The 24954-nt window shown below is 51.0% G+C and overlaps 1 protein-coding gene and 1 long non-coding RNA gene across 11 annotated transcripts in view; one reads left to right on the top strand and one right to left on the bottom strand.

Moving 5' to 3' along the window:
• LOC143429140 (uncharacterized) overlaps positions 1 to 24954 on the top strand; it is a 192795-nt gene that overhangs the window by 131116 nt on the left and 36725 nt on the right. The window lies entirely within an intron of this gene.
• The window catches only part of LOC143429099 (cell adhesion molecule Dscam2), a 132325-nt gene that overhangs the window by 10958 nt on the left and 96413 nt on the right, over positions 1 to 24954 (bottom strand). For 9 of the 10 annotated variants that reach the window (XM_076904514.1, XM_076904512.1, XM_076904511.1 and 6 more), the window contains 6 exons: positions 21639 to 21964; positions 16014 to 16263; positions 10303 to 10447; positions 8955 to 9217; positions 7498 to 7659; positions 1697 to 2041 (listed from right to left, as the gene is read on the bottom strand). In XM_076904514.1, coding sequence (XP_076760629.1) covers positions 1697 to 2041; positions 7498 to 7659; positions 8955 to 9217; positions 10303 to 10447; positions 16014 to 16263; positions 21639 to 21964 — 1491 coding nt within the window. Of the gene's footprint in view, positions 1 to 1696; positions 2042 to 5754; positions 6037 to 7497; positions 7660 to 8954; positions 9218 to 10302; positions 10448 to 16013; positions 16264 to 21638; positions 21965 to 24954 lie in introns of all 10 variants that reach the window. The other variant, XM_076904516.1, reaches the window with a different exon arrangement.

A 24954-nucleotide genomic window follows, 5' to 3' on the forward strand; every position in this document is an offset into this window, starting at 1 on the left:
CCGAGGAGAGAGAGAGAGAGAGAGAAATAGGCGAAGAGGAATAAGGTCGAACGAGGAAAAGTGGAAACGCAAGGTGTCGGTGCATATATGCGTGTGCTTGATCGAAGTGAACGAGCCGAGAGTCGGCGTTCAAAAATGGTACTTCTTGAGGCTGTTGCTGCTGCTTTGCTGGTACTCGTACAAATTTAAGACGAACTGGTGCTACGCCCAAGCCGAAGTTGGCAAAAACGTGGCTGGGTGCCCTTTTCATGCAGAATCCCTTTCCTTCGGAGAGTACCGCGATCGCTGGTGGACGTAAATCCCACGGAACTTTCTAATGCAAGTTGGCTGACGTTTCAAGCGTTGCTAGGAGAGCAGGGGCACGCATCAGGATCGCGGTACCTCGTCGAGCACGAAGATCGGGGGTAGAGGTGCGATTTCAGAAAATTGTGCGCCTGTGAAATACACAACTAGACAAAATACGGTGTGACCGTGGGTGATAACGCTATTATATTGTGCTGTGCTCAAGTGCGTTGGTGCGTCGCGTTGCTGGCTGGGCGGTTGCTGCTGCGGCTGCTGCTGCTGCATTTCGTTTTTTACGATCATCCCGGGTCCAGAGTTGCGCTTTTTTTTCACTCTTTTTCTCTATTTTTTTTTTTGACCCGGTTCATAGCGACTACCATCGAAACGTATCATTTGGTGACGAAAGTTTAACCCGTGAGCGTGTCCTTTTAATTTCCCCCTTTACCCTCAGAGTGTGTGTAGTGTACTTGCGTGTCCGTGTTCGTCGTCGTATCGACGTGTCGTCGAGAGTTACCGATAAGCCACTTTGCGTTTAATCGAATGAGGAGACACGACTGTTCCAGCGAAGTGACACGGATCTTGACGATCGACCGCGCGGTTTAAGGTACCAACGACTTCGCAAGGGAAGTTAACGGAGGGCAAAGTGATCCGCGACCCTGGCTGATACGTTCCCATGCTACTTCGAATCCGCGGTTGCAATGGCTGCGGCGGCTGCTGCGGCTGCACGGCTGCGTTTACACGCGATTACACAATACCAATGATAACAGTGATAATATAGAGAGTAAATATGTACAGGCTGACTCGTTGGAACGTTTAATTGCCTCGAATGGACGCTAACGACACGGAAAAATGTTTCGCGAGAGTTTTTATTTGCAAGAGCGAGCAATGTGCGAAAACAATTAGGGTGGGAAGTACAAACAGCGTGCTCTCTTGTATAATACACGCGATGCGACCGTGAACTTTGGAGATAGAACAAATAATTTGTAACTGTTGACAGACTTCATTGTCAAAAAAAAATATACAATCGTGTAACTGTTCGTGTCAAAATAATAATGGAAAACCTCGACGCACGACTCTGTCCACGTTCTGAAGTTTTATTGCAAACACTCTGTACAGATCGATAATCCACGAGTACCAATCGCAATTACCGTGGGGTTTCGAGATACCACCATCTCCGAACGAGCCAGCCAGTGCAGTGGCGAAGATATCGACAAGTATCTATACAACGATACATAGTGGTGCGGCTGCCAGGTGCAAGAAAACAGAAAACGAAATCAAAAGTACAAGAAAAAAAAAAAAAGAAAATCGAACAGAAACAGTGTGACAACGTGAGTCGTGATAAAACGTGGCGTTCGAAGTGAGTGACACGAAAGGTGCGTCTGCCTATTCCAGCTATCCTCATGGTCTACTTTACCACGAACGATCAACTCGGCCGTCCATAGGACCTCGGCCACCGAATTGCGCGCCAGGCAAGTATAGTTGCCAGTGTGCGCAGCGCTGACGCGCTCGATAACTATGGTACTGGAATGGGCGTCAATGTTGGTTACGCGTAGCCCGGCGGGTGTCTGCGTGTGCCTCGAACCGGTTATCCCGGTGTTCCCGAAGCCTGTTGGACCGCTGGGCCCGGCGATCGGCTCGCCGTCCTTCGACCAGGCGATCGTGAACGGAGGATCGCCCTTCTCGACCATGCAAGTTACCTGAGCGCGCACGCCCTCCGAGAGGTCCTTGTTAAAGCTAAAGGGGGCTATCGTGGGTGGAACTGTGCAACAGAAAAAAAGAGAGAAGACGATTGAAACTGTGTGTGGTACTCGATTACGTGTGCGAGTTTGGTTTCCGTTGGCTGCCTCAGGAGTTTCCTGTTCGACTGCTTTCGCGTTGGCGTCGTTTCGTTGCTGAGTGATGGACGAGCGTTTGGTAATCCGTGGATAGCATTTTACATCGTGGATTAGTTGAAAGAGGATAATTTTTAGCTTCTTCTAACGTGGAGTTCGCGTTGGGGGTTGCACGCGTTGGAGGATCGATCGCGTGCACGGGGTTCGAAAGCCTATCGAGCCTGGGCTCGTTTTGGAAACGTCGCTGGTTGCGCCGCGCGGGGTTCGGATTATCTTGCACGGGGGTGCATTTTGCGAATTTCATCCGCAATAACGCTCGATCCGTGGCGCAACGTGCTGATCGAATTCCTCCCTTATTACGGTTCCGTACGTGTTACATGGCGAGCGAAAGGAATTTCCATGGCTGTAATCTGGTTGAGAAAGCTGTTAAGCGAACGTCGGATGTGGCCTGAGTGTGTAGCCGTTCCGCGAGTTCTATTTTATGCCGCCACGAACCGATATCCTTTGCAGGATTACGCCTTCCTAAGTCCATTAACCTTATTGAAATTGGCGAATCTATCGTTCGCCTGTATCGACTGCTGGTCGCACGCGCATTACGCTGCCCGTAATGGACGCCAGGCCAACGTAATGAGATAACATCAACGCTGCTTATCAACTCGGTTGCGCGTCATTACGCGTATGCCATTATATAGTATGTATAGAGATCGTATTAATATGGACGAAGTCATAGGGACCGGAGGGGTGGTCGGTTTCGACACAGTTATCGCGCGAATCTATGGTGGTCTCTCGATTAATGAAATACAATTATAACATTAGAGGACTCGGCTGATTATCCGTGCTTCTGCGATTTCACGGATATCCAGTGGGATCGACGAAACAACGTCGACCCTTTAACTACGTGGTTCGCTTTAAGCTGTAATTAAATCCCACGCCCATAATCGCGCCACCCTTTTTCTCTGAGTAATCGATCGCGTAAATTTCTTACCTTGAGACGACAGACTCCAGGTCCTGATGCCCTAATTTCAGACTTAAATGACGTCACCTATATCCCAGCCGATTCGACATAATGGTTTATCTATCGATTGTCCGCTGACCGATTGTTCGGTATCTAGAACTATCGCGCGAAACAGAACGTCCGGCAGGTACGTGAATATTGTACAAAGAATCTGAATGCGTAACGTGTGCACGTTCGATCGACGAGCAAGCTGAATAATTACGTACACGAATGGAACTCTCATCGCGTTGCGTTGTCGATTGCAATAGCCGTCCTGCGCCGTCGAACTTGCCTGTTCGCCGTCCTTGAATGCTGGTACCGTTGGAGAACCTGGTACCGCGGGTCTGTTCGTTTTTCTCGGATATTTCACTGGTCAGGAGCGGATTTCACGAGTCGCCAGGCCAGCTGGTACTGGTCGTGGCACGGAAACGTGGTCGTAATGCGGCAGAACGACAATAATATTATAACTCGGCCCGTTGGCCTCTGTTGGCGAGATATACGCGCTCAGACCGGGATATTCAGTGCCCCGGAGGTATTAGAACAGAACGTGGCGGTTGTTTGAGAATAATTGAGAAACCCTACCCGGGGTATGGCGGCAGATAGCGCAACGTTACATGACTAATGTCCAAAGAGTGCTACCGGGGTGGTGCACGGGGGTTGCGCGGGCTTTTGCATGTGACGTACACAGAGAGATGCAGGTGTACGCGTTGAACGTGTACGTTGCCAGCAGGAAGATATCAACCGAGTTACGTGCAGCGAGACAGTTCGATAAACGAACAAACAAAACGAATTCATACGTGTTTGACGATAAACACGGGTGACGTTGTTCCGAGCGAAAGAGAACCGCGCTTCTGTGACGAGTTTCGTACCTTGCACGCTCTAATAATTAAAAAAAAGGAAGCATAATCCCGGCTTTCGTCCTTTTTCGAACGGACGTGCGAGCGTGTGTCGCGTGCCAGCGTGTATTGGTACGGCGTTTTGACGTCACCATAGAAGGATGCGCGCGATAGCAGCGTCATAAAAGCTTCACGGTATTTCCTTCTCGGAAAACGGAGAGGAATAAACGAAACTCGGGGAGAAATAGTTCCCTGCTGATATTAATTCTACGCGAGCAACATCGAACGGTCTAATTAGCGAACGCGAACCGCCCCAGGGTTAGACGCTTCGAGGTGGATTCTTAATATATCTACAGCTGCAGCCGGAGAAGAGAGAAGAAAAATCAGAGGATCATTTATTGTGACAGTCGGTGCACGCGTGGTGCACAGAGCGTCGCGTCGCGACGCGCGTAACCAAGGATGCTGTTTCGGCTCGCCGCTTGTCAGGACGCGACACGTTAAAATCACCCTTAGGCCGTTCGTTTCGTACGTCGGCCAAGAGTTTCGTTCGCTCGTTCCGCTTGCGCTGATTTGTTCGTCTAGAGAGAACTTCACGGCTGGCGGTGGTGGTTTTTAATGCCGACCGCCCCTACCGACAGACGACGAAAACGAGGAGAGCTGCGCGCGCGAGCGAGCGAGCGAGAGGAGGCACACGGCTTACCAGCTCGTGTGTGTCACGCAAACGAGCACGGAGGAGAGGGTGGGACGTGGACAGACAGAGCGAAGGGGCGAGAAGAAAAGGGAGGCAGAGTCCTCGCCCGAGGATGTGGAGTGACAACGATTGATCTTGCGTGCTTTACACCGAGTTGGGAGTTTCCAACCGGTCGAGAGGTCCTGCCGTCGAGTACCGGCGTGACGATTAATATCGACGATTCCTGGGTACACTTTTCCTACGGTTTTTTTCTCCCCTGGCCGTTTCACGGCCGTTCCGCGTACCTCGTCAACGGCAATTCCGGGATTTACCGCTGCGAGGGTGAAAACCAGAGGGAGAAACGTGTAGACGGAGGGAGAGAGAGAGAGAGAGACAGATGGGGGCACGCAAAAATAGAGAAGAGATCGCGAATCCGCGGTCGTGTTGGAACAGGAACGAAAGAAAATAGAGCGTGAAATCATACGTCGAGTCTCGACGTGTTCGTTGGCTGTTTTGAATAGGAGGGCAGGGCTGGGGACCGAAACGAAAATTTCCTAACCGTGTTGTCGGAATTTCGGGGGTTGGAAATAAAAGACGATCGCTGCTGGAATTGGTGACCGTAGAAAAAGAGAACCAGGGGGAGAGACAGAGAGAGAGAGAAAGGTAGAGAAAGATAGAGAGAGAGAGAGAAAGAAAAAAATAGATTCGCAGATGGGGGTGGCGGGGCAAATGGTTCGCGCAGCTGCCGGAAAGTTATCCGTTGACGAACGGAGAACGCTCCGTCGCGTTCAGCTGGGTTACGTTGCGCGCGAACGTTTCGTTCGCGGACGATCGTACGCGATGCCGTTTCTGTGATTACCGTGACGGAAATTCGACACTTGGAGTTTGCGATTAAATAAAATGAAGGTCCGCAACTTTCGAGCCTCGCCTCGTGGTTTAAATGGCAAAACGTTGAAGCACTTTGGCACCGTTGAAACGAACATACGGAACGCGAATCACCGTAATCACCCAGCATCGACGCGTTTAAGGGTGGATGTACGTATGTGTACGAGGTTTTGCATGGTTATTAAATGAGGAAATGTCGTCGGATCGTGGATGTATTCCCGACTGGGGTGATGAACGTGCCCCGTCCCTGCATACCGTGGACCAATAGCGATGCCGTGCGAGACGTTTCGGCGGCATCGTTGCTCGCAACGCACGTATAGTTGCCATTATGCGCCGTGGTCGCGCTCTGTATCATCAACGTGAGATCGTATTCGCCGAAATGATGGGTGGTCGTCTCCGTGGAATTCAACGGCCTCCCGTCCTTCAGCCAGGTGATCCTCAGCGGCGTGTCGCCCTCGCTAACCACACAGGCGACGTGCACCCGCGCCCCTTCTTGTATATTGGCAGGAAAGCTAAACGGATCGATTTTAGGCGGTACTGAAAATTACAGGAGATCACGACACATTTTTACGTCATCACGGCCTCGCAACGAACAACCTGCTCGTCTTGGTCGGGTCGGGTCTCGTCGCGACGCTATACTTTGCGAGAGGGCTCGAAGGGATGCAAGGATCGGGGGAGGGAAGAACGAATTTTTTTTTTTTGTTCACTTCCTTTTTGCTCTTGTTCCTTCGCTTTTGAAACGATCGATGGTTACATGGTTACATAAAGAATCGCGATCCGAACGAGACAAAAGGCGCACGCATCGATCGTTATCGTTCGATTGCTCGTCCTTTTCTTTTCAGGCTCCCCACCGGAAGGACGGCCGGTTCGATTCGACGCGAGCTACGTTTTCAATGCGCCCCGTGCGTGTCCCCCCCTTATGAAACGATCGTTCTTTCTGTCGCGTCAACGTTATCCTCTCGACTACCGGGTTGAACGACACAGTTGTAACGCGAGGCTGATTACATACGCGTGCCTATGGCACAGCCAATCTCGCAGTTCGTCTACGGGTACTCTGCTGGTTATTTTTTCTCGCACTTTTCTCTGTTTTTTTTTTCCCCGTTCTTTTTTTCTTTCTGTCTAAAAAGGTTCGCGACACGCTTCGCGTGCCCTGCCTGTGAGTCACGGCTCGGCTCGGCGCGAATCTTACGGATTCGATGCTACAACTGGATATAAATGAATCGATTAAACATTTGTAAAATTGATATCGGTATTTTACGCCTCGATTGAAATAACAGCGTTATCAGGGAACGAAATCGAGTGTCGGTCCAGCGCGGTGCGAATTTACACGTAGCACTTCCCCTGACCACATTTCAATAGCAAAAAAAAAAGGAAAAAATAATATGTATATGCACATACTCTAAATCGTGAAAACCTACAAATGGGAATGGTTTACGTGCCCCGAGAAAAACGAGCCGGATAGAATTCGCTTCGACGATATAGACAGCAATTTCAATTTGCAAACATTGCAACAAAGCCAATCAATTTCGCGAACCTATCAAAACTGCGAGAGGCAGAGAACTTCCCTTCGAGTCTTATCGCGAAGTTCAAGGAAAAAGAAAGAAAACGCGTCCAGGAACAACGCTATAACGAATTCGCCTGGAAAGTAATTCCAAGAAACGGGAACGTCTTCAGTTTCCCGAGACTTGAACCCCTCGCGAGCGACGTACGCACGCGTACGCCCTGTAGACGCGTCTAAACGAATGACTTCTCCCGGTAAAGACTCGACGTCGCCGCGTTTCACAGGGGGGTGGTCTCGCGATTACAAGGACGGCCGTCGCGAACGAAGCCGCCTCGTTGTTGATGGAAAATCCTGACAGAGCGGATCAGCTTCGAGCGACGAGAGGCACCGTGCACCGCGCGACGCTGTTATTCCAATTTAAGCAGATTGGAATCTCGGTTCGAGCAACAGAGGCAGACAGAAATGAGTATAGAGGCGGAGGGGGAAGTAAACTTTACCTTTCACTTCGATGTGGACCGTCTGAGAGTCGGAGCGGCCCTGTTGGTTCTTCGCGGTGCACGTGTACGCACCGTGATCGGTGCTCTTGTCGACGTGGTGCAGCACCAACGTGCCGTTCGGGAACACCTCCTGGCGTCGACTGGTCGGTAACATCTTCCCGTCTGCGGGTACCGGGTCAAACGGTTACTCGGCTAGACGAGTCGATTCTTAGTCTCGTCGTCGATAGACGGGATGAAAGGTAAGGTTGGACTGCGTCTGGATAGGTAAATTTTTAATATCGTACAATGTTTTCACAATAAGGACACTTTATACTGTTTGAAAACCGCGTTACACGTCGATAAACTCGTACAACTTGAAACACAGTAGCATCCCCAAGACTTACCACCGCGCCGTTGAGGGAATCCTCGAGTTCCGCCCCGATCGTGGCGCGTGAAACCGTCGATGTCGCGCTTGATTGTCGAGCTTTCAATCCGCTTTTCGCGATGACCGGGCTCGACTTTGAAAGTGTCACGACGAGGGTGGCAAGGTAGGCATTGCCTGACTGACGTTATGCTACATCGCTCGTAAAAGGGAGAAAGTTAGGGGGTGCGCACCGTTTCAAACTTTTCACAGGAGTTCGGTTCATCATTACCGGGGAAAGAAACGCTCGAACTTGGTCGTTCCCGTTCCGATGGCGGTGGCAGTCTGGAGTTTCACCGGTAGACGGAATAAAACCTCACCAGCTCTGCTTCGTTCCAACGTTCCCTCTTTCTCCCTCTCTCTCTCTCTCTCTGTTCTGTCCTGCTCTGGCTGGCGCTTGGAAAAAGTTCATTTAAGCCGCTCGAAAAACCGACGGTACTTTCAGTTTCTCTGAAATTTCATTCGTCTCCTTGCCAGGCAGATTTACGAGGGAACGCTGGACGCGGACGCTAACTTATTTACGGGCTCTTTACCCGCCGCGAATATTTCAATTCCTGCTTTAATCCTTATTTTCCGCGGCGTGGGAACGCGAGAAGTTGGAAAACGTGGCCTAGTAAAGGTAACGATGATCGAAAGGTCGAGACTCGAGGACGCGCGCAAACAGTGGTGCGCCCCTCGCTAATATCCGATCGCTCTGATCGATTCGCAATGATTGATCGCGCGGGTGCACCCAAAATCCGTGAATTAATGATAAATTGGAAAGCAGTAGGCGGGAGCTTGTCGACTTTTGTTACAAATGCACGAGCTTAACGGGAACAACGCATCGAAATTCGATGTTGCACTCGTCGACGCATCGAGAATCCATATTCGCCGTTTCATAATAAATCTTCTCGATAACAGGTAGTTAAGCGCGCGGATACCATCGAGCGGTAATGCAAATGTGGAGAGGATCGAAGGGGATACGAGGATCGACGAGTGGGATCAGAATGAGGGTGGATTCAATGCTCGGACGCATCAGCTTTAAAGTGCATCTGGGCTGTGCGCCACGATCACTGACCTTTCTCCCACGTGATGCTCGTGATTGGGAAACCAGCGACCGGACATTTGATGACGGTGATTTCGCCGGCCACTGCGGCGTAGTTCCCCATCGGTCGTACATGGGGTAGGCCGTAAATGTTGAGACGTGCCGAGTGGTAAACCTTGGCCATCCTGTTCGAGGCCGTGCAACGATACTCGCCGCCGTCTTCCACGTGCACCACGCTGATGTTCACGTGCGATATCACGTCACCGTGCACCGTCACGTACTGTCCTATCATGTACCTGCGAGCAAGCGTCAGACATATTTTACGTAACGTCACGTACGGCTGACAAATTTTTCGTTCCGCTGACAAGCGACCGTTCAATTCTCATTTCGTTTCTCGCTCGCGAGTAATAAAGGTAGATATCGCTTTTTCGCCTGGAATTCGCTCGACGATACATTCACTGTCTGAACTACCGCGGAAGTACGCGCGCGATCGATCAACCGTGGATTTACCAACGAAAATTGAATAAACGAAATTTCGAAACCAGCCTCGACTTTCTGAATGCGGTTAATACAGTAAACCGGATCGAATCTGCTCCCGTGTTATCCTGATACTTTGCTGGTCCAGTGGACCGTGGAAAATCAAAAGGCAGGCCCAGTTCACCACGGGCGCTCGTCCCCTCTAACGAAATCATTACAAGGTCGATCACGAGTCGCTCGTCGTCGTAAACCAACCGAGGCCGATATAAAAGATGGTGCAAACACACCCCCTCGTGCACGGCGGTATTAATAGCGCGCAACGCCCGTTACCGTCGAATCTATCATTCTAAATCGAGCGGCTCTAAAAAGTTTAGACTGAGCCCCGGTTGATTGGTAATTTTCCCCTCAATTGGTCCAGAGAATCGAAGCCCGCAGGGGTGGTATCGGTTCCCACCGGGGACCGGGCGTTATAATGTTCAAGCCGCTCTGATTTTCTGTCGATCGTAATAGCCGCGGTTTAATAACCGATAATAATTGTGTACACACCATCCATCGATTTTTGATCCGGGAAACTATGCTACCCGTGGCCATTCGATGATTTCGCTTGATTAAATATGCGTCGCTGGTAATGAACGGGTAAAATAGAGTCGGAAAATATGGACGTGCACGGGGGTTGTGACTCGTCGTGATATAGGGTCGGAGCAGTCTATACGCGTATCAACGATATCGATCAATTCAGCCTGAAAATAATACTGCCATTCAGCTTCGATGCTTCAACCCCCATATTTATTGGCACTGACGATATTATTGATCGCGCGTTAGACTCGCTACAAAGCGGACGACCTGAGTTTCTTTGATTTGCAATCTTTTGTCTGACCAAGCGAGTGGAGAGCAACGTTGTTACCTGTCGTTCTGCGGAAGAGGAAATCCGTCCAGGGTCCAGGAGAAGTGGGGCGTCGGGTTTCCGGTGGCGATGCACTTGAGCGACACCGAAGGCCCAGGCTGGATGGTCTGGTCGATGAATTTGTACAGAAGCTGGGGCGCCGCGTCTGGAGAGCACAATCGTTAACGATTCGAGATGGTTCTTGATCGTTTCGAAAGTTTTTATAATTATGCAAATGGCGTCGCCACGTAATGGGCGTCGAAGCGGCGTCGAAGGCGAGCGAGAGCGCGGATAAAGTCGACGCGGGGCGCGAACGTATCCGAAGGTAACCTCGTTCGACGAAAACTCGCGTCGAGCACGTGGCGGGAAATATGATGAAACAAGTACGTCCGCGTAATTCAATCGGATATTTTATTCCACGTTTTTCCATTTTATCACGTCTCGATGGGAAATCGCATTTTTCCCCTCTCGCTCTTTAGCGTATCGCAACAAGGGTGTCCGCGCGATCCACGCCACCATTTCAGCGGACCGCTTGCGGTGCAATTGAAAACTAAATGACGTTTCTGGCAACATTACCAACGCGTGGACCAGCGTGTTTCAATTTCACCAGGCGAATCGACCGCGCTGGAATGCGCCTAGAATCCATCGAGATTTCGAAATAATTCAATGGCGCATGGTTACAACACACGCTATAAGCAGCTAAATGCATGCAGATTACTCGCGGCTGCCAGTGTCCGTTATCCCCGCGAATTGGACACGTGTTCCTCCTCCTTATCGCGGTGAACGCAATACCGAAAACGAAATGCGGTTAATTCCGACGAAACTTTATCCCAGCGAACCTCTGATGCGGATCCTCTGATATTACACGGCTCGATTCCACCCCTCTTCGTTTCCAACTACCCTCGCGTGGAACGAAACTTTGCAACGCGTGCGTCGCGGCGACGAGAACCAATTCGCGGCTGGAACCAGAGCTCGCATCGCGAAGTTCGAGACCAACGGCAGGAGTGATCGCGTCGCGAGGTCATCGGGAACCAGCCAGGTAGCTCGAAAGGCGAACACATCGGGCGCAACCCTCACACACGGCCCAGCGTCCGCGTGTGCATACGTTCCGTGGAAATGATCCTGGCTCGCCGCAAGGCGGGGGTATTATGCACGCAACATTTACATGACAAGGCCTGTACGCGGGCAGAACTATCGATCTGCGGTTTGACGCCTGAACTCGAGTGCCGCCTAGTGAATTAACCCCAAATTATAGAGCCGACAATAACCGAGGCGCGCGGTGCCGCGCGGCTGTTTGCTCACGGAGTAAATCAGGATACCGTATTGCCGGATGCCACGCCCCGTTTTGCAGGCCGCGTATTATTGCGCGCGGGTCTTCCGCGCCCGCTGTCATTCACCCCGTTGACCGGTTATCGAAAACTTCGAGCTCCAGCGAGCGAGCGAGCGAGCGAGCGAGCGCCGCGCGGCTGCCCGTTTCGCGCGTCGTTTCGAACAGCCAGGCACGGTTTGTCGGTTGTTTGCACCGGAACGAGGAGGACGCGATGAGATATCGTCGCTTGGTACCCGGGAAGAATGTATCGGAGACAGAATGGGGTGTCCGTTTTGGGTTAGCGCAATTCTTTTCTCACCCCCTCCTGTCTCGTTTGATCGTCCCTTTTGTATTTTCTCTCTTCTTTCGTATTTTATCCTCGACCGTTTCGGGATGATTGGTATCGGAAATTCCATTTCAGCGTTTGGGAGCAATGTACGATTATTACGAGACGACGAGAGATTCTGGATCGAATCCGGTAGGGCTTTGCGCGTGCGGCTTTGATGAGGCACCAAGTGGTCCGCGCGGTCAGACGTTCGCCAGTGGTACCAGTCGATCATATAGTCGTCATTATGCCGTTGTGGGTGGAACGCGGGGCTAATTGTTCTTTCTCGCGTCGCATACGCTTCGTGTCGCGAATACACGTCCGCGCAACCGTGTTTCCGGTCGATGGGTTCGCGTAATGGACGCGGGACGTATGGACTTTTCGAAATCGAGGCGCGCTCCACGCTTTTATTGGCTCGTAAAGTTGTTTCGCTCGCGACAAAGATAATTTGCGTGGGATTTCAAAAATTCATGACACCGAATATTGTCTGGGCACCGTTTTCAACTATTTAGAACGCGCGCAAACGCGACGGAATCCCTTGATGGCTGGCAGAGCGTATCGCGACACGGGACGCGGCGATTTACGATTCGGTGATTCGACAGGAAGGCATTATTTACCGTGCCGTGATTGCCGGCCCTGTAAACGCGCTAAAGCGGTATAAATAATTCCGCCCGCCAGCATCGAAAGAGGTCCTGGGACCCCTCTCGCCCGTGATTCTATGAAAATGACGGGATATTACTGTAACGCGCGTTTAAAAGTAAAACGGGATCGTGGTCAAATATTGACTGCGCGTTACGGTCCCGTGAAAAATGCGACGCCCGTTATTTCGCAAAATATTTCGCAATTTCGCGCGACAGAGTTTCTCACGGAATCATTTGGCCAGTCGCCAAAATCGACGGTTTCCTTTCCCTCTAATTCTTTTTCCGGCCATATGTGCGTTCCATAAAACGTTCTGGTTTCCCCGATCGAATAAATTGAAAGGGGCGAGAGGAGGGAGGGACAAAAAGAGAAACAAAACGGGCGAGGAAAAAAGAAAACACACCAAGCGCGCAGCGGATAGAAGCGTTTTACGTTACGCGCGCACATACGTCTGTTTCCAACCTTTTCAAAGTCGTTTCGGCATCGTTACAAAAGTTCGCCGCTTTGATTCTTCCCCTTTGTTACGCGAGAGGATTAGTCCGCTTCCAATTATTTCGAGTTGCACAAAGCGATACGCATGGAGAGAGAGAGAGGAAGGTAGAACGTAACCGAGAACGATTTCAACTACCCCCTCTCTCTCTTTCTCCCTCTCCCTCTCTTCCTTCATTTACTTTTCTTTTTTTTTTTTGCTCATCCTACAATAGTTCGGTTGCGAGCGCATGAATTATTTATAAAGGACAGTAGTGGCGGTCGATGAATAGGCGGCCGCGAGTCCTCGCGCACAAAAGGAGCGAGCGAACGGGGGAACGTCGTGACTTATCGGCGAACGGAAAGGGAAAGTTATTAACCGCGGGGAATTGAACGTGTTTTCCAGCCGCTGGACCGTGCGATCGGCGAAATTCCAACTTTTTTCGACGTTTAAAAATTTCCACCGCGCTACGCCTCGACTGAGAAATAGTGGTCGGTCTAGGAGATAAACGAACGCCTGTCTTTTCTCTGCTCGTACCACCCCCTCAGCCCCTCGCTGTTCGAGGACATCGTTCAATACCTGTGGCAAGTACGGACGTTCGACGGATAAAACGAGACCTTCGTCTTCGTTAAAATAGTTGCAAGTAATTACGGGATGGAGTTTAAAACTGAACGTTCGCACCTCCTTTTCCAGCGCGGTCCTAATTAATATCTGTCGATCACGCAGTCGTTATCGCACGGTATTTTACACGTACAGTCGGTTTGTAACGAGCAAACGGAAAAGCGGGATCCTCCGCGGTCAGAAGCAATAATGTCACGCGTTGAAAGGACGATAGAATTTCTCCCGCGAGCGAAGGATGGCTCGACGAGGGCGACAGACGCGCGAATAAAGAGTATTTAGTCTAGAGCGATAAAAGCGTGAAAGAAGAGATTTTAGACCGTGAGTGCGTGAGATTACGGCACGACTGGAGGGTGCTCGACCAGCCAAGGGCTTGGGAACGTTTGTAGTAATGTCTGGATCAAGTGAGAGAGAGAGAGAGAGAGAGAGATAATGGAACAAAGAAACGTGCGAATGTTAGAATATATGACGCGAGCGAGACTTACGCGGAGTCAGACAGGAATCGAGAGTCAGAATTTCGTGGAAATTCCTCGCGAATGGAGAGGAGGAGATATTAACCGTAGCTACCCCGCAATTTTTACGACATTTTCAAGAACTGTTCTCGCGTTCCTCGAAGTAGCCACTGGAACAAGGGGTTGGTAAATGGTGGATGGTAAACGAAGACGTCGAGGCACCCAGCTGGTGAGAAATGTCGACCGATGTTTCAGCCGCGTATACGTGACACTAAGACGAAAATGGTCGACGGTTATGTACGTGCACTTAAGACGGTCGACTGACAGCGTCGTTTAAGGTAATGGATTATGTCACGTGGGAGCGGGGTTTTCGTACCGTGCCAAGTTTTAAAGACGTCGCTCGCAGAATATTCCGGATGGGAGGCGATGTGTTCGTACCAGCTCCTTGGCCAAGTTCGCTGGTCCTCGAGGTTTCGCGCGTGAATTTCGAACGGACACCAACACCTTGAACGAACGCGCTTATCCCAGCCGGGGGTGGCTGGGGCGACGCGTTTCTTTCTTTGGGGCTCGCGAGCCGGCGGCGGCGGCAGCATCGTCGGCTTACCACCCTCGTGACTAAGACAAATGGTATGTATTTATTTCACGGCACGCCAGCCAGTGGATTTCTCCTTTCTCCATTATGCATCGCCCTCGTTAAGCATTTTTTTTTCTTCCCCTTCCTTTCGACGCTTCTCCCTGCGGCTTTTTTCTTCGTCCTTCCTTCTTCATCACGTCCGCGTCCTTTGCGCCTTATTCCTCCGCCCGCCTCGTCCTCGGTTCACGGTCTTATTTCCCCGCCCAGGCACCCGTCGCCGCCGTCAGACCTTTTTGTCGCGTCGCCCTCCTCGAACTCCCTTCACTGGTTCCACGCTCTAGAATAGGCTAAACCGCGACGCCAGAGAGATCGGGAGAGACCAACGGGTAATGAAAGAATTCGGTTGCGCGTATTGAACGAGGGGTTTCTCGAGGTTAGAGACGAGGCTTCGAATAAGAGAGAGAAAGAGAAAGAGGGAGAGAGACATCTCGGTTAGGAAACAAAAGGAGCGACACGAAGCGTGGAATCGTGTCGGATATAGAGTGGATATAAAAACAGACTGGATATAAATTCCGGATGAAAGTCTGAACGAAACTGAAGGTACAGAAAATTTTACACTTTGTTCGATATTCGAGGTATCGAGCGATCGGTCGACGTCTCGGTCTGTTCTCTGTCGGTCGCGGGAGAGAAACGTCCTCCTACCCGAAGGGTTGAAGTTTAACGAAGCGCGCGCGCAATGCGTCACTGTCGAGGGCGAACCTCCTCGTTAATTAAAAATATTTAACTTATCCGTTGAGCTACCGGGTAAAGTGTCATTGTAATACGTATTTTTATCGCGTTTAACGGACTTACTTTCGCGAACGACCGATAAAAAGCGGCAGGCAGGTCGCCAAGGTAGCCGTACGAAAGTTTCGCAATAGAGATCGCCAACGCGCGCGCCCCTGCCCTCGGTTAACAGTCGCCCCGGTAATAGCTTTAATTTAGCCTTATTATTTTCAGACGGAACTTTTATAAAACTTCCTTCGCCGGGCACTCGTCGTACTCAGCGCGTTGCCGGGTTACGACCGCTTAGAAACGCTAATCCAGCCAGACACCCGCGTAACGTTTTAAGTACGTCTTCCTGTTGTACACGAATAACGCAGAAAAAAAAGTTAGCCGATAACCTGAGCCCGTGGCCCGGCCTGCTTCAGGTGTGCGCGCGTATATTTTCATTGGCTTTAAATTTTCAACTTTCGCGAGGGTAGTTACGCGCAACGGGGCCCAGGGCGTTAACGAGCACGCGATGCCTCGTTCGTTTCTCGTGAAACGGGGCGGAATGAAAATTTAAAAATTGACGCCACACTCACCCCCTAATCTCAACTCGGCGGTCGCCTGGACCGTCTCGTAGTCGTTCTTCGCGAAGCACTGATACATCCCCTTGTCGTCCCTCACCACGGAGGACACGCGCAACGTCGAGCCATCGCTGCCAGTGATCTTGCTCCTGCTGGAGGTGCCTTCTCTCACTGGTAGTCCGTCCTTGGTCCAGAAGATCACCGGGGCAGGCTGGCCGGTCACGGAACACTGGAACTCGGCGTCTTTACCCAGGTCGACTGTGACCTGCAACAGTTATCGATTCCAGCGACGTTAGCTGGCGCACGTCCCCCAATAAATGTCGCTTTTAATATCTCGACTGTCCTTAAAACTTAATATCGTCGCCAGGGAATAAAGTTGGCTGCGCTACGATTTCCCGTGGAATCTGCCAGCTCGACAGCAGCTGTGCCGCTCGAACGTGAACATCGATTCTCCCGTACGTGGACAGCTGAGAAAGGATTCCGCGAAGTTAACCATCCGATACGAGCTTAACGCCTTTCCGTTCCACGCTATGGTCCCTGAACGCGTGAAACGAGCGAACGAGACACGAATCCACCAGTCATCGATGCTCGATGACACGCGACGCCGTTCAAAGGGTGACGCGCGATATTCCTATTCCCGTGGCCACGGCGGGACGTGTGTCTTGTAATTGTAATAATGCGAAGCCGGGGATCAGGTTAGACGGATCGTTGGAACGGAGCGTGGCTATGTGCACGTAAACGAAGCTGGATGATAGCCTGGCCGTGCTTTGGTATTGCCGTTCGGGGCGAGGGATCGGTATATTAATATCCCGCTGCAATTTCCTTCTCCATTTTGGAAACTTTGACCGAGTATCGAGCTACAGAGCCGCGCTTTGATCCCTGAGGGGAGTATCGAAATTACGAGGGCTATAGGACGTTCTGTACATTCATCGCGGGTTTACGCGAGGTACAGTTTCTTCTTCGATCGTGTCTCGTTATACTTTGAACGCGTTCTATGGAGACGATGTACACGCGATAAGTGCCAGCAGTTCGTGGGAAATCTGTTAAAACAGACGGAAACAGCTTTGAGACGGTCGAGAGACGGAGTCACGGGAAAGAGGGTAACGCTGATGGCACGCAATCGTTCTGGAACGCCAGTAGAAAACGCCTAACGTGCTCAGACACAACGGGACGAATACCAGAGCCAGCGAAGCGCGGGCATGCCTGCAAGTCGAATCTCCTGTTGGGTATTTCGTCCTCCACCTTCGAAGGCTTAATTGCTTCTGGGTTTGCGTGGTCATCTACCTTTGATCAGTTTGTCGGCACATCTGATTTATCATTAACGAGAATCGTTCTCGGTAAACGGGTCCTGTTAAACAGCCCTCCTGCGGATTAATAATATGAAGCAGTGACGATTCAAAGGATCAACGAGTATATCCTTTACACGAACCTTTCATTTGCTCCAAAATACAAAGAGTTCATCGAATCACCAAACAAAAATAAGTTTATTTGAATTATTTAATTTAAGTGCTGGAAGAAATCGCATCGAATGTAACGTAGAATCGTGTGCAACTACTCACGGCTAACTAAGGTACGCCGATCGCGTGTTAAAAACCTCGAAACATTCGCAGCAACGAGGCTCGATCGACCGCAAGTAGAGTAGACTCGACCTAGTCAGACATGGTAGACCGCGTATCGTGGCGTATCCACGTCGGCATACCGGAACACAGCTGAATGGAGTGGGCCTAGTGGCATTTCCATATGCATCTTGAGTCGCTTAATTGATTACCGATCCGTGGGAGCCGGGCTTTGATCTATCCGGGAATCCGTCTTATGTATTATTGAAGAGGTCCGTTTATACGCGGCCAGGGCGATTCTGCGCCCTGATTACCAGCGATCCATCGATAGACATACGTGGATATGGTTGGAGGGGTACGATGGAGACTTTTGGCCTCTGGATTCTTGTAACGCGAGCGCCCCTCCGGTCATGAATTTCGAAAGGTTCGCGAACGTCAAAGGAAACGAAAAAGAGATTCCTCGAGCGCATGATACGTCGAGCGTGGCGCGATCCGCGAGAAAGGAGGACGAGGAAGTTTCGACTATAACCGATGGAGGCATCAGGATCTACATTCGAATCCAGCGATCGAGAGACGGATCGCGGAGCGTGACGAGGCGTGAAGACTGGTCCAAGGCCAGGAGAATGCGACGGACCTTCGCCTCGCGGTGAATCGAACCACGAGGACGGCCATTAAATATTGTCGAGAGGATCCCGCGCGTAGCTCTGGGCTAGCCCCTTTTGTTCCACGACCCCTAAAGGAAACTTTCTTTCAAACCGAAGACCCGTTTAAATATCCTTTGATACGGTATTCAAGCAGCCGGAGGAAGGAATGGGAAATAAGATGCGCAAGGATGGCGTCTTTAAAGCCGAGCGAACGAGTTGACTCGAAAGGGGCGCGAAGAAAAAGGGGCAAACCTGGGAAAGCGTCAGGATTGCACCTCGACACCCTTTGTCTCCGTTGTTTCTGTCTTCGTCCCGTTTTTTGCGCTCGCGTCGCGTCGCCTCGCGTTATTACGGTGGCCAACGGCACGTTTACATTGTCGATATAACCGCGATCTCGGGGGTGGCGCGATGTCTTCCTACGAAGTACCTCAGGCGCGGGCGAATCGACCGAGAGAATAGAGAGAATTATGGGCAGCCGCATGTCTAGAAAAATAGGGGCAAATAATCATAAATTCCTTGGGACGCGCTCCTTCCGTGGATCTCGTTCTCCAGGATCGAGGACCGGAATGCGGCTGAATCTTCTCGATTCGCTGGCTTCCCAAGGACGCTCGTCGAGACGAGCTTCCCTTTTTCCAACCGAAAACCGTCTGGGGATTAATTCTCGAGCATAAACTTCACCGATGCTAACTCCACGAATTATCCGCGAAACTGGTGACCGAAAATTAATTGCCCAGGCAAAAAAACGTAGCGACGCGAAGGCGCGTCGATGCTTTTAATAAAGCGACGGCAAAGTCGACCGCGTTAATGGAAGCAAGCGGCGTCGAATGGCGGCCAATATACGAGAGAATCCGTCCGCAATAAGCGATTCTTTGCTGATGACTGCAAAAGTTATGCGAGAAGCTTCCGGCGAATGAATGCTATTTCATCGACCTCGCCACCACCGTTCCCCGTCTACGTCATCCAACAGGATATGGACCATTTGCCAGGTCCCTATTCCCTTATTTTATAGATTCACCGACTATCGTCCGCATACCGACCGCATCTTCGCTTTCACCCTCTCCCTGCTACCCCATCCTCGGATTTCAACACGCGCTAAACCGTCCGCTTATTTCTCGTTTGACTCGAGCTCTCGAATTTGACGAATTCTCGTGACGACAGGCGGCCTTATTCGTGACGCCATTGCAGCCGAAGCGTTTCCGTAATTCACGAGGCAGGTGGGCGGAGGAGGAACGCTCGGGGAACAATAGCCGCGGGTGGGAATTGCGTACGTTGTGTATCGTGATCGAACGTCGAATCGTTGGTGACAAGTTTGAAAATTTCAACGAAAATCGGATCGACATCGGAGAGGTCGAGGGGGAGAGGGCGGCTACGTAGTGGATTAACGGGTTTCCTCCCCCTTTGACATTTCGTTCCGAACGATATTAATTATTCCGCTTTGCACGGCCAATCGACGCCCCGGTTAATACGCTTACAGCGATCCCGGAGGTCAAACCGGGGCCTCCGCTCCCTGAGCGCCTGCGATTCGCTGTTTCGGCGTTATACGCGATTTGCGAGGTCGAACAGGTATCATCGGCCTCGTCACGCTTAACACCACGCCATGCGTATTTTCGCGATTCATCCGAGCCTCGTCGCGGCCCGATGATTTCCGCGCAGCGACGAGCAGCCCTCGTCCATGGACACGACGCTCGTGCGCGATCGTTATGGATCGTTGGCTGACGGGCGTCGATCGATTCCTGATCATTCAGCTCTCCCTTTACAGGGAGTAACAATGGCCGCGTTCATCGTCCCAGGGAACATCGCGAACGCAATTAACGGGGCTTGTTAAGAGATCAAAGAAACTAGGAAGAAACTCCGTCGCGTCGTCGAGTTCGAAGCACCCGCTACCTAGCCGAGCTCCACTAATTAACGGAAGTTAATACTAATTAATAACAGCCTAGTCTCAGTCACCGGGTGCGCGGCTAGTTATTCCTCTCGGCCGATATTTGCGCGCGTTCGTCGAACCGTTCCCGCTCCGCGACGTTCCCAAGACTTTAATCCGCCTTTCACGGATCATAAATGGGAGCCACCGTTACACCCGGACGTCGTGTTTACTTCGACGAGATGCTCAATTATCCACATCGATGGGAATCAGTCGGGACGACGACGACGACGAGGACGAGTGCGACGCGACTGCGACTTCGACGACGGCGACGCAAACAAGAGCGCCAGCCGCCCTCTTCTCGCAGACACTCGCGCGCACACCGTCTCCGTAGTCGATGCGAATTTATTCACGAAACGTTCGCGAGCCGGTGCCGCTCGAGAGATCTTCTGTACGCGGGGCTAAGAGAAACCAGCAGGATATCTCATCGACTTAACAAAGTCGCGGAGCAACGAACCGTTACGTTGCGCGGGGGCCACGCCAGAAGTAGTTTGCAGATCTGCTGGAAATAGAATCGACGCTCGTCGAGAAGCCTTAGCCCCCGTTCGCTGGAAGGTAAAAGGGGAGAAGGGGGCGCATTGAACGGAAGCGTGGAAAAAGGGAGAGAAGAAGTAGTAACCAGCGGTTGGCTTGTCGAGTTGTTTACAAAATAGAACGAAGAGAGGATAACCTGTTGAGGTATCAGTCGGATGAAGAGAAGCTACTTATCATCGAGAACCACCGGGACGCAACCTTTTTGCAGCGTCTTCGAGCGTACAGCCGCGTCGCAGCGGAATTTATCTCCGAACGGCGCGACGACCGTCCTTCCCTCTCGAGGAGCCGGAAGTTCGCGGGACCGACGGAAACGGCGAGGAGGTGTCGCGGTATCGGCAGCGCGCCCCTGAGATTTCTCGAAGGATTGAGATTATCTGGCGGCGGATGAAACAGGAATCCAATCGACCCCCCCTTCGATGGCATGCCGTGAACCTGTTGAGGGTGTGTACATTTTTCGAGGATCGTTCCCGAAGCTTCTTCTTCCGAATAAATAATCATCTCCGCGTCGACGATTGAACGCGAACGGCGAAGGTGGATCAAAGTTGTCGTTCGAGCGGATAAAAAGGAATCGATTCCGCTGGCGATATCCAATCGAGGGGAAATGGATACTAACCTGTTGAAGCTATAGCCCAACGAAGCCATCAATTTTACATAGCCTTTACCTAATATAAATTCAAACCACGAACTTGAACCACGCCTGATCTACCTCGCTCTAAAAGTACATACGATTATACGCGAGGTAAATTTAACATCGAACGTTTACTATTTACCTCATCCTTGTCGTAATTAAACTAGCAACGAATTAAAATCGCGTGTCTCACCTGTTCTGGTACATCTACGTATTATCAATACGATTCGACAGGCGACGTACAAAGAGTCAAAGCGAAGAGAGAGAGAAGCAATCCGATGAACGATCGAAAGAAAGCTATCGAAAGGAACGGTGCTCGATACAAGCGGCGAGATCAAAGGAAAAGTAGCGGAAACTAACCTGTTGAGGCACCAGGTGGATGGAGAGGCTGCTTATAATGGAGACCTCCAATTCGATCATCTCGGAACCGGCCGTATTGTTCGCGTGACAGACGTATCGTCCCGCGTCCTCTGGCCTGGCCGATTGTAGCACCAGCACGCCCGCCCTGGCGTACACCCTTTCCGAATTGTGGATCGTCGCAGTGCCCGTGACGGACTCGCGGAACCACAGATACATGGGCGGCGGTATTCCCTGGGAAATGCAGGAGAGCACGATCGTTTCTCCGGTACGTACCGGCGGCGGGCTGACACGTTCGTTGAACCTCGGCGGAACTGGGCTGTGAGGATCTGAAAATGAAGGAAACATCGTTTGTACGTTACGGGGCCGTGATTAAAATTGTAACTCGCGTCGAGTTAATAGTTGCGGTCTTTGATAAATTTATTTCACGCTAAGCTGCTCGGCATCTCCGACTGGGATTTTTCCAAGAATATTCTCGAGTGCCCGCAGTCCTCGAGGACCCTTCCTATGGTTGTTACGAGCCAGCCAGAGATCTCTCAACGACTCTGCAATCTGGTTCGAGATTTTGTAACGACGTAAATTCGCGCGCTCACCCCCCCCCCCCCCCCTCCCACCCCATCGAATTACGTTATCGTTACCGTTAAAAAGCGAATTTAACAAGCGAATTTTGGGAATTTTCTGCCTCGCGACGAACGTTCGAAGACACGCTCGTTCGATTTCAGTTCTGCACGCGAACGTGGCAGAAGGATCGAGACACGTCCACCGTTTTTCGACGAACAAAACGTTTCGATCTAAACCGCTGACCGGGGACCCCAACTGGTGCGCGGAACTATCGGCTGGTCGGTTGAACAGCTGAATCCTCCGGCGTTCAGCGGCGGAAAATGGCAAAAGTTCGCCGTGGAAAGTTTCGAATTGATGTGTTATTTCAAGGTTCGCGCGATCAACTTTCCACGTTCTTGATTCGCCGGTTGCGTTAAAGGGTACGCTCTCGAGGTGCTTCAGAGAGCTCGAGAGTGGCCAATGAATCGTGACGATGAAAAGGGCGAGGAGGTAAATGAGGCAGAGAGAGAGAGAGAGAGAGAGAGAGAGAGAAAAAAAAGAAACGGGACAGGAAAAAAACGGGAAAGAAAGAGGCCAGAACCCAGGTCCATGCGAATGGATACTCTTTCTTTCATCAATTTTTCTTCAACTGTCTCCCACTTGATGCCTTGAAATGCATTTTGAATCTCTCACGGACGTATCGCGGGAGAAAGAAATCTCGGCGGACTTGTTGAAAAAGACAAAGATCCCGGTATCAATTTTTCACGGCCACGAAAGACCACCTTTTGTCCCTGCTACGTATTATTCGAGTTAGGTATGCTCGGCAAATTTACATTTATTTCCTTCCTCTCTCGTTTATTTCACATTTTCCACATTACTTTGCCGCTTTAATTATACGCGGAACAATCGGGGCCGCGCGGCCGCGGGGCAACGATCTTTATTATTAATTCGACAAAGCTGTGGCGTACACGGGGCGAGCCGTTTATCCCGTAACACGTAAACCCATCGACGAACCGAAACGCCGCTCGTACGCGTCGTTATAATTTCAACGTCCGCGTAGAACCCGTTACATCGAATCGGTTACGTTCAAATATTCACGCGTAATTGCTGTTGCGGAAACGGCGAGCTTTCTTTTCCCGGATACCAGGCGTACTTTGCGGCCGGCAGTGTTACGCCGTGACGCGCGGCCATTAAAATCGATTGTCCGCGATCGATCGCGACGGCCGCGTTAAATAACTTGGGAATTAAAGCCCTTCGCGGACGGGAAATAGATGGATGGCGACGGCCCTCCGTTGGTCCGGATGGTAACGGACGAAACGGTCCCTGGTATCGATCGGAGTTCTTAATCCCAGGTATCATAATGTTCAGATAAACGGACATTTTATTCTAGTTTCGGTGACGATTAAACGCGGGACGTTGTTTGTCGAACGATTGGTATCCCGCGATGCCAGAGCTTTTTACGGGTGCACTATTTTATAATGGCGTGCTCGCTTTGTCTGGTCGGCGTTATTATTGTAATTTAAGCTGATGGCGTATTGATCGTCGCTCGCCTCTATCTCGCTCTCCCTTTTCGCCTCTGCCTCTCTCCGTCACTCTGTCCCTCTATCCCTCTCGTTCTCCCTGCCACTCTCACTCATTCACTCTCTCTCTCTCTCTCTCTCTCTCTCTCTCTCTCTTTCTATCTCTGCCTCTCAAACAGTCCCTCTTTCTCTCCCTCGCGCCACTGTGCAATTCCAGTTGCCATATTCCAGCAACGCCCCCGCCACCACACCCTTGTTCGTACGCCCGCTTCTGGTTGCACCGGCTCGTGCATATGCACGCTCAAAACTTTTTATGCCATTTACATCCGACTTACGCCTGAACGTCAGCGTCGTTCGCGTTGACGTTGGCCGGCGTGTGGGGAGAAAAAAAAACAGGGACGGGGGAAAAAAAAGGTGAAGGAGAAAAAGCGAGGGGGTGGAAAAACGGGAGGGAAGAAAGCGCGACTTCGACGATCGATCGACGCTCGAATTGAAAAAAGAAAAAAAAAAGGAAAAAGTTCGCTCTACCCATCGATTGCTCCGGTGACGAGTGGCTCGTTCACGCGTTAATAATTTCACCCTCTTCCTGGTCGCGACGGCTCCGCGTGCCTCGTTCTTACTTACGCCTCGTTGGCTCCTCGCCGTTTAAATGGCTGATCGGGTAGATTGTCAATCAATCTTTCCACCTTCACTGCGGAATATGCATCGATCACTCTGTATAGATATACCTGAGAGTGAATGAACTTGCCGTGGATAAATGTAGATTGTAGCTATTTCGAATATTATTAATCTGAGAATAGAGAGCCTGCAATCCTCTTCCAAGTATCGTTTCATAATTTTTAAATATGTAAAACAGTTTCGAAATTGCAGGAGAGATTGACGTCCGTTTAACGAACATCGAGGCGAAACGAACGAGAGAGATCTTACGTCTCTCTGCTCCGTTCGTGCACGCTGAGAAATCTCCAGGAAATTTTCTGCGACTGCGAACTGTTTTAAATTATCCTGGCAAAGGGAATGTCTGGCGAAAAAATTCGAAAAAGCGTTCCCGGTCGGAATGCTCTTACCGCGGAAGCGGCGTTTCACGACGGTTAAAAAGTTAAACAAGGGAGAGAAGTTTAATTAATGACTGGAGCGGCAAGTGATTGCCAAGTAGACGGACTCGGTATCGAAGATGAAGCGTAGCGCGGAGCGCGATGTTTAAACGGACAGACGGTACGCTCAAACGAACATCCTGATATCCTTTGAGCCATCGCTCATTG

This window comes from Xylocopa sonorina, chromosome 11 (genome assembly GCF_050948175.1).
Source record: "Xylocopa sonorina isolate GNS202 chromosome 11, iyXylSono1_principal, whole genome shotgun sequence".
NCBI lineage: Eukaryota > Metazoa > Arthropoda > Insecta > Hymenoptera > Apidae > Xylocopa > Xylocopa sonorina.